We start from the raw sequence: 14087 nt of genomic DNA, 5'->3' as shown, positions 1-14087 counted from the left end.
ATGAGGATGGTAGTCGACTTTCCCCTTCAATTAGACGAATGATCGCCTTTGTAACATTAATGGCCAGAAGGTCTATATTACAAAAATGGAAAGAAGTAAACCCTCCTACCACATTTCAGTGGTTTTTCTCAAACTATCTCTTGTCTGAGTTTAGAAAAAATTAGAAGTACTATTTTCGATTCATCAATTAAATTTGAAGAAACTTGGGGACCGTTCATTCGACACTTTCATATGAATTAATTTGGCCTCTTCCAGACCTTTTCTCTTTTTATTCTTGTTCTGGTATGGAGTTCTGGAGTTTTTGACACTATCATACTCATATAAACTGGTATTATTGCCCATGTTAGTTTAGGTTTTTTTTAATATACATTTCTTCGTGCATTTTTACTTTTTTTTTCTTTTGATGACTATTTTTATTCTTTTTCATGTTCAATCAAAATAGGTTTGATTGTTTATTATAAGTTTTTTTGGTTGATATTTAATAAGATATTGTTATCCTATTATAAATTTAACTTTAAATCTAATGCATTTATAACCTATTTATATTATGTTATGTTTCTCTTTATATATATGAAATTCAATAAAAAGATTGAAAAAGAAAAAAGAAAGAAAGAAAAAGATTTCTGAAGCAAGTGAGCAGCTTTTGTGACTCGCTTTAATTGTTCCTTTACTTGCAGATGAAAAATATAAAATTGAACTTTCTCTCCTAAAAGTGGCTTCGTTTATGTTAATTATTTTTTTATATACAAGATTAAAACACAAGAAGCTTTTGCACATTCCAATAGAAAGCACTGAAAATATGGGGTTGCAAATGGACTATTGCCTTATTATTTTAAATCATGTTTAAAATGCTATGCATTCTCAGCTTTAATTTTGGATTTCCAGTGTTTACAGTTTTTATTCCAAAGATCCATTCAATATTTACTCAATGTGTCTTGTTACAGAATGGCAGCCAACGAGAAGCAAATCCTCTGCATTGGGTTAGTCTGCTTGGATATTATTAACGTGGTTAACAAGTTTCCAGTCGAAGATACTGATACACGGTAAATAGTACTTTTTTAAAAGGGTTAAACATGATTACAGTTCTTTTCTCAGTCATTAATAATTTTAATGGAGTTTTTAAAATTAATTCTTAAGTTTTTGACATTTTCTTTGGTGACTGAAGAAAGTCATAAAGATTCATGAAGTCAGGCAAGTTGTTCTTTTACCAACTTACCTCTTTCAGTCACAGATAGAGAATTATTGTTCCTTATCCAGTATGTCAGCATACCAGAGTAAGTGTATTTAAATAGTACCTTTCATCACTTCAAGATAGCCTGAAGCGATGAAGTACTTTTGATGTTAAGAAACATAGCAATCACTTAAGTGTAGTTAGATTCCATAAATAACCGCCTGTTAATGACCAGTTATCTGTTTTTTAGTAATGTTTGAAGAACAAATATTGGGAAAATGTCCTTAATGGTTTTACAAAAGGCAGTGAGCATTCTTTTAAAGCAGGTGGAGTCTTGATTTAATATCTTATTAAAAGATAACACCTGTGACACAGCAGCACTCCCGTAACTCTGCAATGGAACATCAGCTTAGAATTTCTTCTCCAGATTCTGTAGTGAGTCTCAAGCCTCATACGCTACAAGTCAACAAAAGTAACATTTGGGAAAAAAAATAGATTTTTGAAATTATTGAACCAAATCAAGTTCTCAATTGGATTTATTTATTTAGATGTATATCTCAGAGATGGCAGCGCGGGGGTAACGCCTCCAATTCATGCACAGTTCTCTCAATACTTGGTGCTCCCTGTGGATTCATGGGCTCTCTTGCACCTGGGAGAGTTTCTGAGTAAGTTGTATTAATTATTTTCACCACATAATTTTTCTATAGATATCATTGCGACATTTCTAATATTGTTCTTTATGCTTAATGGTACTTCAACACTCCCGTTGAAAATCAGAAATTTTCAGGTGTTGACCGTTTAAAATAAAAGGAAAAATGCTTTAAGTGCCTCACTACTCTGTTCTCTTTTTGCATTATTTATTTTATATATTTCAACAGTTTCAATGTCAGAGAGATGTATACAATATACATCCTGAAATTATTTTTCTTTGCAACCATCCACGAAAACAGAGGAGTTCCCCAAGGAATGAATGACAGTTAAACGTTAGAACCCTAAAGCCCCCCCAGCTCCCCCTCCCACATGCAAGCAGCAGCAAAGCAAAGATCCCCCTCCCCCCACCAGCAAAAAAAGCATTGCCCCCCCCCACCCAGCACTCAAACATGCAGCAAAGCATCTATAAAGACACAGACTAGCAGTACCCCAAAGACTACTTGTTCACCCAGTAATTCGACATACCACAGGCTCTCTCTCCCTACTAAGGGGAAAAGAAATGTCTGCATTTCACAGTGAGAAGGGAGACACAAGAAACAACACGCTGATTTACTGTGTTAAAAGCCCATTGTGTTGCTTCTTCTGATCTCTGTGCCCAAAGAACTTGGGACTCTGGGCACACAGCCAGCAGCCAGCTCACTGCTTTCAATCTTCCATCACCCATGACACACTGATTTCCTGCAGAGGCACCGACCGTGAGTCCGCCTGCCTCCAGAGTCACAAAGTCCCAGAACCCTGAAGGCGTGCTAGTCTTATAGGCCGCATCCTTGGTATATCGAATAACGGCCTGTCATGAGACCCCAAGAGCGGGTCCTATTCCCGCAAAGAACCAAAGTCAGCGTGTAACTTCTTGTAACTTATGATTTTATGTTGTTTTGCAATAGCTGTGCTATACAAGTTTTACCACATGTTGGTGATAATAAAACAGATTCTGAAATGACCTCTCAATATCCATAGACAGAGAAACAGTTAATGGTTCATGTTGAAGGCCGTTCATCAGAATTGAGAAGGGGTGAACACAAGTTAGTTTAAAGGTGTTTTAAGAGAGGATGTAGGTTAGAGAATGTACACAGTTGGACTTGTCCTGTGGCCCTTGTTCGTCACATGGAATGATGTAGATGGCAATGGCTTCTAGGCACAAGCCTTATTAATCATGAACCCTTGTGCCTCATTTGAGTGGAATGATAGAGAGTAAATTCTGTTTCTGACATTAGTACCTGAGACAGTAGCAAATGGTAAAGCAACTACACGTCAGGAGCAAAAACTAGAACAGATCAAGGAATATTGTCACATTATTTCATTCCCATCACCCTTACTCAAACACAGTAGATTTCTTCCTGGATAACATGGGAAAGGTCCAGAATAAAATCAATTTAACATGCAATTTTTATTGTTCAGCATCATTTTTGTAAGCCAGATATAATGGAAATATCATTTAAACCTGGTACATAAATAATTCAGCCACATTTTGAAAATGAAAAGAGTGCACAGAGAATTATTAAATTCAGTATTTTCAATAAGTGCTGTATAGTTGTGGATTCCAAAGGCTGAAAGATAAACATATTTTAAGGAGTTGTCCTGAACAAAATATAAGGGAACATCCTATAACAGATGCTCAGACTAAACAAGTGTGCCCATATGTGGGACCAATAAACAATCAAATAGAGAGGAAGATTAGTTGCAAAATTCCCAAAGGAAAATGTGAGGTTTGGAGGGATTACTGCAGAGACATGGCAAAAATGTAACAAGATTAGGGGGAAAGCTGAGTCCCAGAGGAAATGCAAAGCTGCAGGCTCAGACCATATCCGTACAGAATTCCTTCAATGCCTCAGCAGTAAAAGAACTCTTTGAGGCATAATTGTTACTGATATTCACCCTGTTTACAATCCATAAGTTAGCAGATACTCTGAATGATTTATGTCCTGAAGTATTTGCATGGGGATACAGTATAATGAAAAACAGACTGTGTAAATTAATGACTGGCATATATGAGATGGAAGTTGTAGATAGCCTAGAAGGATTTGAATCTAACAAACCCCGCAATAAATTACTTATGTTCCCAGATAATAAGAGAAATGAGAGAGAAGAGTTACAGTCATGATAATTATTAACAGGATACGACTAGACAGAAGTATCTGTTGCATGTACAAACTATGACAAAGCTGAGAAGGATATCTGTGAATCTACTAATCTGACTTCAGGTCTGTGTAACATAATTGAAATGTCTATAAAGTTAGACTCGGGTTTATTATCACTGCCTTACGTGATGAGAAAGCTGTTGTGGCCGCAGTACAGTGCAGACACAAAACACAGCAGATTATCAGTAAGCAGTGCAAAAGAAAGGGAATAATGAGGTAGTGCTCTCAGGTTCATGGACCATTCAGAAATCTGATAACAGGGCAGGAAGCTGTCCTGGATCGTTGAGTGTGGGTCTTCAAGCTCCTGTACCTCCTCCCTGATACTAGTAGCAAGAAGAGAGCGTGTCCCAGTTGGTAAGGTTCCTTAATAACGGATGGCATCTTCTTGAGGCATGTCTTCGATGGTGAGGACATGATGAAGCTCTGTATTCTTCTGTGATCCTGCACACAGGCTCCTCCATAACTGTAATGCACACTGTCAGAATGCTCTAGACATTTGCAAGAGTCTTTGGTAATGTACAGAATGTCTTCAAACTCCTAATGAAGTATAGCAACTGGCATGCCTTCTTCATGACTGCATCACTGAATTCGGCCCAAGGCAGAACCTCTGAAATTTTGACACCCAGAAACTTTCCACTGCTCACCCCTCAATGAGACTGGTGTATGTTTCCCAACTTCCCCTTCCTGAAGACCATACACAAATTCCTTGACCTTTCTGGCATTGAGTGGGAGATTGTTGTTGCAACTGCACTTAACCAACTGATCTGTCTTAGCTTCTGTAAGTCTCCTTGATGCCATCAGAGATTTTATCAACTATAGTAGCATCATCTGCAAATTTTTAGATGACGACTAAGTTGAGCTTAGTCCCACAGTCATGAGTGCAGAAAGAGTAGAGCAGTTTACTTACCATCTGGGACATGCTGTCTTGTTACTACCATCAAAGACCAGGTATAGGAGCCTGAAGAGTCATACTGAACAATTCAAGACAGGTTCTTGCACTCTGTCATCAGATTTCTGAACAGTCCGTGTAAACACTGAGTAAATTTGAGTATTAAAACTCAGCATCAACTTATGAAGCAACAGAAAACATTGTAAAAGGGGTTTCACCTCAGAATATCTGAGCTGACCATTAAGCCAATCTAAGACTATCTGTTTGCACATCCTTTATTCCCTGTCTACTCATCTATCTGTATAAATATCCCTTAACTTTTGTTATCGTATCTAATCTTACCACCTCTCCCACATTCCAGCCCTTACACTCTGTGTGTAAAAAAAAAACAAAGATGGCTTCACAAGTCTCCTTTAAATATTTCCCCTCATTTTAAACCATGCCCTCTAGTATTTGACATCTTCACCCTGAGGAAAAAGAGTCTATGTACCTTGTCTCTATCTGCATTTAAATTTATATACAACTATCAAGTTATCTCTCAGTCTCCAATGCTCCAGAAAAGGCAATCTGACCTTTATAGTTAATATATTTCAATCTAGGCACAATCCTGCTGAACCACTCTTGCACACTCTCCAAAGATTTGTTCAGCTGCAACATGACTTGCCAACTCTTATACTCAGTGGCCCGGACAATGAAGCAAGCACTCTCCAAAATGCATGATTCACACTTTTCAGGATAAAAGTCCATCTGCCATTTCTCCGCCCAAATTTCCAACTGATCTATGTCCTTTGACAACCTTCCTCACCATCCACAAGTCCGCCAGTTTTTGCTACAACTCCAGCAGCAACAAATCCTGTAAGTAGCTGGATAAGCAACAAAATAGCACTATGGCCCGGGTTCAAAGAAGATCTCTGACCTTGAATCAAATATAATCATCGATCAAAATATTAATCACTTTGGAGTGCTGGTTAGCACTGCAACAAAGAGTAACGTCCATAATGACATATTGATCAGGTAGTCATTGTGACTGACTGACTCTGGGCCACACAGGAAATATAACCCAGAAATATTGAAGGAGATAGACGCAGAGACACACCATCCAGGAGAATATCGCTCTGCTGGCACAGAATTTTATAATTCAAACCAAGATAAATGATTAACTACAGTTTCAATTGCTGTAATTATCAAATTTAACATTATATAGTTTGGTACATTGCGAATTTACAGTGGTAGCACATCCCAAGTAGCAGAACAGTTTTGAACATTCATTACAGGTGTCTGTTCATTAGCCACAGAGTATCATTTGGAAGTCAAGTTGTGTACAGGTTTTATTTCCTGATGAATGGTTCTCATTTCAGTAATCCGTAGTGATGCTGTCTGTAATTTCATAACCCCAGGATGATCCTAACAGTCATCAATAGGTTGCAAGATATTTTGTGGATCTAATACCTCAAGCAAACAATGTCCATCATTATTGGGTAATTAGATATACCTCCACCCTCCTGTCACTAACTGCGGTTCATTTTCAGCCCTCTCAGGTAGAGAATGGGGCATCTGTTGGACACTAAGTGGTAAAAACACTGTTTTCCTTGGCTTACTACTGGATCTGCTCATGTTGTGACAAACGTTCTGGCACAAGTCATTTCTTTTAACTAGAGATCTTTTGCTTAAACATTTAATCTTCTGTATTAAGGAGGAGGTGGGGGTACAACACCCCTTGAGAGGGATAACATGGAACAGATCAACACGAGGAACAGTAGGACAGGCCGCATTTATGGGGGAAAATGAACTGTCATCGATTTATGTCAAATCCCTTCATCTGCCTCACCCACTGAGTTCCTCCAGTATCTTGTTGGTTGCTCAGATTTCAGCATCTGTAGTCTCTTGTGTCTCCAACAAGGAATAATTGTTTCATTTTACCTTGCAACCTCCTTTTTTTTCTTCTCATAGGCACCCTCCCTCAGAAGGGGACATGATAAATACATTAAGCGTAGGATAACCAGGAGATGAGAATCACAGGATAATAATCAACATCAGAATGGAGAATCATATACAATCATCAGCAGAATAAAAGTGCAGCTATGACATGTCTAATAGTTTCACAATCACGTGATTTATTGAAGTGGGATTGTAATGTTTTAGGGGAATGTTACTCAATGCCTAATCACAGTCACAGTTTAACACAAATGTGCTCACATGACAACTAGAAAACTTTCCAGGTGAGGCACAGCAGGGTATGTAGCCATTCCAGCAGCTACCACACCAGTGTGATTTATTTCTGCACAATTGTTTTATTTGCTCTATATGAGAATACTTTTGAATTAAGTAAATCATACATTTTTTCCTAAACGTTACATACCCAAATGCCTTTTCTATTTCATAACTTTATACATAGGGTTTTAATGCTCCTGCACTGTGTGGCAGTCTTCCTTATGTGATTGCGGTCTATCAGCCAAAAATACCTAAGAAGGTAGAGGTGACTTCTTTGTGATGGTGCTTCCATGCTGGCCCCAGGACCGTTCCTCTGATGTGATAATGCGAAGGAATTTACTGACACTCTGCACCTCATCTGCTAGTGAAGACTGATTCAAGGACTCCTCTGGTTTTGCTAACATTGACTGAGAGGTTATTGTCGTGGCACCACTCAACCAGATTTTCACTCTGCCTCCTGTTTGTTGGTTCGTCACCACACTGATTCAGCCAACAACAGTGGTGTCATCAGTGAACTTAAATATGGCATTGGAGCCACACAATCATAGGTATAAATTGAGTAAATCAGGGGACTAAGTGCACAGCTTCTGGTGCACCCTTGCTGATGGTGAGTGTGACTCCTTGAGGAAAAGGTAGAATATGGTGGAGCTACTGACACCCAGACTGCCCTGCCTTTTCAAGCTCCAGACTAGGCAGTCAACAGATCCTGGATCACAAGTGTTCATTCCTGGAGTTAGCTCCCTGTGGAAGCTGTGCCCAAAATATCTTCATATTTTTTCCAATTGCTGAGATGGTAATGAGAATCACTGTAAATCAAAAGAATAAAAATCTTGTAATCACGGTGAAACTTTATTTTTCCTGGTATATCTTTCTTATCCTTCAGCCAAGAAGTGGCTTGGGCCTCTGAGGCCCCACTGCCCATAAAGGAATTATTTTTCAGTCTTTTAACGCACTGAACACACATGGGGCTCCCTCCTCATCATGTGTCCAGTATTCCATTCTTCACCTTTTAGCCTAAGTGGTAACTATCAGGGATACGAAGTAACCTTTCCATTATCCTACCTTTGGAGGCTTGACTTTTGTGTCAGGATGGAGGCAGCAAACTTACACTAAGTAGAGGATGGGGATCATACAGGTGAGGGATGGGTGATGGACAGTGCCTTTCTGTCTGGCTAAATAGATATTTAGAAGACAGGAGTGGTACGCCTATCACACCTTTTGAGATCATAAGATTTCCTACAACAGGAGTTAACACTCCAGAAGGGACAACTCAAGCTTTTCTTGCCTAGCCTTTCCAATGGTGCCCCTCACAAATCTTCTCCCTGCTCTGCACCACCCTGTTCACCACAGAAGACCTTGCTTCTGATGTTGATTTTATTAGAGATAGCTTCTGAAAACTCATGTTTTCCCTCACAGCAGTCATAGTTGAACATTTCTGGTAAACCTCTTCTACGTCAGATGTTGAACTGTATTCTATGCACTCAAGTCTAATACATTTATCTATGTCAACAAATATAGGCACAGCATTGATCTCTGAGACAGTACTCCATCTAATTTATAATGCATTGTTGCTTAAAATATTATTCAACTTTATTAAACACATTTTGCTTTTACTAAATGTATTGGCCTTCCTTAATGAACCCATGCACTTCATTTATTTTAAATGTATCCTGAAGTTTAGCAGGGGCTAGAATTCAATGCGCTGAACAATGTAAATATCTAATACAATATTTTATGGAGTTCATGTGTGTTAAATGGCATATAGTTCTGATTAATAATATATTGTATCATATTTAATATTAATACAGAAATAAAATAACAGTTTTGTTTTGAAATTTACAAAGGAATGATAACAAGAATTAAATTTTTTATCATTTCTTATACTGGTTCATGTTTTCACTGTAATAATTGTGGTTGGATAAGGCAGCTTGTAAATTTTGTAAAGCACATTTATGTCATTGGCTAATTTTCAAACCACTCGATCTTTCAGGAGGCAATTCTCATTTCAAGTTGATAGTTGGCCTACCAATGTTGACCTATTCCCTACAGTTATTTTCTAAAATCTTTCCTCTATAAATATCTCGCAGCTTTATTTGTGATGACCTCAAACGATATGGAATTGATGTGAATGTGATTGTTCACGCAGAATCATCCCTCCCAGCCTCCATTGTCATCAGCAACATAAACAATGGCTCACGTACCATCCTTCACACAAACAGGTTTGTATGCGTACCTGAGAAGCCAACCAAGCTTGGAAGCAAAATGAAGGAAAGGTTCAACTCATTGCAGGGTATTGACAGATTCTTGTCACATATTCAGAGTCATATTTTGCAAGATTCTTGTCTGAGTTCTCTGGCAAATATAAATTCTCTGGTTTAAAGAATTCAGCTGTGAACGTCACTCAGATTTTCAGCACCTGAAGTTTTTTTTCATTGGAGGTTTGGTTAGATTTCCATCCATTTAAGATCAACAGATTAAAATCAAACTTTTCTTACCTGTATTTCAGTAGAGTATTATAATCCGTTACACTTAAAAATGCCAAAATCTCTTATTTGTAGAAATCCAGGATACTTTATTACATATATTCCCTTTAAATGCCAGGGTTGTTGAAGTCTTTTAGTTGCTGATTTTCTACTATTGGAATGGAGCAGAGTTAATGTAAGATTAATAACATTGATGGGAGATGCCTGATGGATCACTTAAGGTTAAAAGCTGTCAGCAGCCCCTTGTGGTCGCAACAGACGATGACAATACTTCTTGACTTCTAGAAATATGTGGACAAACAGTGATTTTTTTTAATAGGTAAGGCAGTTTCTTGTGACCAGCTCTACAGACCAGTTGTCCTGAATGTAACTTTTATTTTTGGACAACCAGTAACACCAAATTTTCCTCATCTTTGTTTTCTATGCCTTTGCCATTTCCCATGGTGAAGTTTCATCACAGATGATTTTCAAAGCAGAGGCATTAATGTATCCAACATTGTGTGGCAGCATGTGGGAGTTACACCTTGTGCTTGCTGTCTTGTGAACATTACCAATGGCTCACGAACAGTCATACTGTCCGACATGTAAGATCTGTTGTCACTTCAATTTTAATTACCTATATTTTAAAATGTAACAATGCAGAAATATTCCCTTGCCCCTTTAATATTGTAAGTAGTGCATTGTTTTTGGCTCAGTGAGTAAAAAATAACAAGGTAAATTATCAAGCTACGTAGATGTACAAAGGCCCACTTCAATAGCAGCCATGCACAATGTTGAATTGAAGTCAGGAATGCAACAATATGTAGTTGGTCTCTGTGTCGCTAATTAAGGCATAAAGGGGAGAAACAGAATCACGTCCCTTATACACAATTAGTATTTGGCGACTGCTACCACTGCTAGAATGGATGGTGGGTAACGATGGATTCAAGCTTGGTTGCCATGACCCTTATGATGAGAGAGTTACATTCAGGCATACTGAAGGAATGACTGTTAGGTGAAATGCTCGAGAGGATTAACCATCCTAGAAACACTCTACAGCACTTAACAATCTACGTGAAGGGAGGGCGCAACATTTTTTGAAGTCTCTTAATCCACTTTCCCAATTGCAAGGATCATTGACAGACATTGTCTTTCATACAAAAGACATTTTCAAGTTTTTTGACGTGCTCTTTATTTGCAAGCCTTGGATATATTGACCCATAAATGTCTTGGTTATATGGAAGTCTCCATTAACCCAAAAGGGTCCATTTCGTTATGGAGGTTTCACTGGAGTTTCATTGAAAGTTGTTCTTAAATTAAGGCTGTTTGTCTACTGATTTTTCAAAAATACAATTAAATTCAATATAGTATTATAGGTTGAGCACCCCTTATCTGTAATGTCTGATTAGGAAGTTTAGCCATCCAGGAAAAGCAGTCTGCTTGATTGGCATTCCATTCACCTACTTTCATATTGGTCTAGATTGTCCAATCAAATTACCAGACAATGTATTTTTCACCAATAATTAAGTGAAGAAAGAAACAGGCTCTAACATAATTAAAATATTTTAAGTTTTTATAGCCTCACAGATTGACAGAGAAGTCAGACACTCTTCTCCCCCCCCCCGCCCCACACACACCCTATGATGTTTTTCAGCTGTCTTTTATTTAGAATGAGGTTAAGTATGAGGCCATTCTCCCACCTTAAAAAGTATGCATCCCAAAAGTGTTCCCAAGGATTTCCCTGTCACTGAATGTTGAAACTAAGGAAGTTATGGCTTCAGCATATGTGACAAACAGCCACGTGATGTTTTTTGGTTGCTGGTGTAAGCAGCATGATGAAGAACCATTACATGTCAAACAGAATTGCAAATTCATCAGCATCCCCAATATTTTCTTAACAGTGCACATTTTGCCGCAACTTCAGGGTGAGTGGCTAGGAAGGGTTGGGTTTGACAATCTAGCCCTCACTCAACCTCTACCATCAAAGCAACATGCTTGTGTTGCAAGATGAAGCTTGTCAAGATGCCTTCAACCATTCCTCTGACTCTGACACCTTGGCTTCAACCATTTGCTTCAGTTAAAGCAAAAAAAAAGTCTCTACACTTATCTGTATTTATCATTATTGGTCATAGTCAAGATAGTTTATCTAATACACTGGGGTGTAAATTCACCACAGAGACAGAAGTAGTTCCTGAAGCAGCCCATCACTACTAGGGCAAATGGGCAATAAGTGCTGCTCTTAGTAATACCCATTTTAAAAAACTGTATTTCTCACATGTTTATCCAGCTTTCCTTTAAATGCAAACATAGTATTTACCTAAATATCTTGTATGAACAAAATTTGTTATCTCTTGCCTTTTTATTGTTAACTTTTCCACACTCCTCGGGGCACCTGTCTTTCACCAAGGAACAAAACAAAATGACTAATTTTCTCTTGGTGTCCTAAAAAGGATTATTTCTGCATTGGCACATGTAACACTTAACTCTGCATGGTGCAAAAATCAAATATATACATGATTATCAATAATCAATTCAAACACTTAAAAATTGCAGTTTATGAATGAAAAAAAATTGTCACATGTATCATAAAGATGAAAATCAAGACTGATTTGTTTATAGTTTACACAATCAACTATTCAATTCCCGTATCTTCTTCCACAGTGTGACTTGCAGTTGTACTGCTGTCATTTCCATGAAAATTTGAGATTTTACAACATCTTTTAGACTCCCAGTTTAATAATCTAGTAGTATGTATGGAACTGTTTACTCCATGTGTTTTCAATTCAGTGCTGGTGTGACCTCAGGTCTGATCTCTGCATTTCATGATCTAATTTGTATTTGAAAAGAAGTACTTGGAACCACTTCAAACTTCTTCCCATTGAACTTAGTGTCAGGTGTGTTTTTCAAAATTAACGGGCAAAGCAGATGCTGGAAGGGCAAACTGGCACGTCTTCAAAGGTTAATAATCAATTTTTTTCAGAACCTTTTTGATAATTTCACCTTTAACCATTGACTTAATGCTAGTTGAATTTGGCATTGTGTTTGTTCAGCAATAGCAAATCTATTAATGAGCTTGGCACTTGTGGAGGTACGTTGGGGGGGGGGGATAAATGTTGAAAGGATTTGGTAATTATGAGTTTGTGGGCTATAGGAATTTTGGAAGTACTGACAACATTAAAAGTTGTCTGATGAATTAGCAACAGAGGTAACATTTACTTTTTTAAAAAATGTGCTATCAATCTAATTTCACAAACTAAATTCTAGACACATACTGATTTGCACCCTACACATACGAGACATTGAAGTGAAACAGTCATACCTTTAGCAATAAACTGATAAGAATCCCATTTATTGGCTATCCAATGTGGGTCAGAATTTTGCTTGTGTCCTGCCAAACTCACTTAAAGCACGGTCCAAATGTGAAATTTAAAGTTTTTCATTACTTTTCTGGAGAACACTGACAAGAATTCTGTTTTTTTTTAAAATACTTGTCTTTGGGCAATTGCCCAGGTACCCAAGGAACTATTTGCCACTGCAGCACTTGTGTAAATGAAATCTGAGTTTCTGCCTGTACACTTGGAAGTTCACAGTGATTAGGACGAGAGAGTTAAGAGACAAGTGAGAGCATTCAACAGCAATTGGAAAGGTGAAACTTAGTAACTGAAGGTAACAGGGTGTTTCATATTTTCCTCTCTATATCAAAATTTTCATTTAATGTTTCAGTAATTTTATGCATGCAAATTATATGCCAATATTTAAATCTGCATGATCTTTATTATAATTACAAGTCAATGTAGTGTTTTCCTATAGTTACATCTGTCGAAATGCTCTTTGTAATGTAACATTTGTCAGAAATATGGAATGTCTTGTAAAGTGTAATCACCTTAGCTGCACTGCACTTCAGATAACACAAACACAAGTTTGACCTAGACATGGTTATATTTAGGAATCTACCAGACGTTACCGCCAAAGATTTTGGGAAAATTGATCTTTCACATTACAAGTGGATTCACTGGGAGGTAAGTGTTGGCTTCTGTAATGTAGCCTTTCATATCACGTTTGTGATATGACTGTTGCAACAGTGGAAATGCAAAGTTATTTTTGCAGTCTTCCCTGAGCCAGTACTTTTGATAATTTCTTTTCACAGTTACCAAATGATCACTTTTGATATCCCTGAAATAGGATAGGAGAAATGAACGGGTAGCTTCTCAATACTTAAACCAGCCTCGTCTATGAGTTATAATTATAACTACTTCAGTGATCAAAGAATGGGCATACTAAGAAATTTTTTTCTGTTTAGGAATAGTTTTGGCATTTATCTGACCTTTTGAATATTATCCAAAGTGACATTTTTAAATCAGAATTTGGTTTATACATAGTATAATGCATTGTAGATCATAGTTGTTTTTATGGTTTCTAATAATATAGAGTTTTCTGTCTGGAACTGCAAACGGAAAGAATTTAAGCAATTACTTTAACTCTAAACTGGCTTTTTCAGGGCACGT

The 14087-nt window shown here is 37.6% G+C and overlaps 1 protein-coding gene across 11 annotated transcripts in view; it reads left to right on the top strand.

Moving 5' to 3' along the window:
• The window catches only part of khk (ketohexokinase), a 111885-nt gene that overhangs the window by 15831 nt on the left and 81967 nt on the right, over positions 1-14087 (top strand). For 4 of the 11 annotated variants that reach the window (XM_059964667.1, XM_059964670.1, XM_059964675.1 and 1 more), the window contains 5 exons: positions 945-1043; positions 1720-1836; positions 9208-9339; positions 10053-10187; positions 13529-13601. In XM_059964667.1, the coding sequence (XP_059820650.1) occupies positions 945-1043; positions 1720-1836; positions 9208-9339; positions 10053-10187; positions 13529-13601 (556 nt within the window). Of the gene's footprint in view, positions 1-482; positions 633-944; positions 1044-1719; positions 1837-9207; positions 9340-10052; positions 10188-13528; positions 13602-14087 lie in introns of those variants that run through there. The other 7 variants (XM_059964671.1, XM_059964674.1, XM_059964673.1 and 4 more) reach the window with 6 other exon arrangements.

This window comes from Hypanus sabinus, chromosome 3 (assembly GCF_030144855.1).
Source record: "Hypanus sabinus isolate sHypSab1 chromosome 3, sHypSab1.hap1, whole genome shotgun sequence".
In the NCBI taxonomy this organism is placed as follows: domain Eukaryota; kingdom Metazoa; phylum Chordata; class Chondrichthyes; order Myliobatiformes; family Dasyatidae; genus Hypanus; species Hypanus sabinus.
This window is presented reverse-complemented; position numbering and strand designations above follow the sequence as displayed.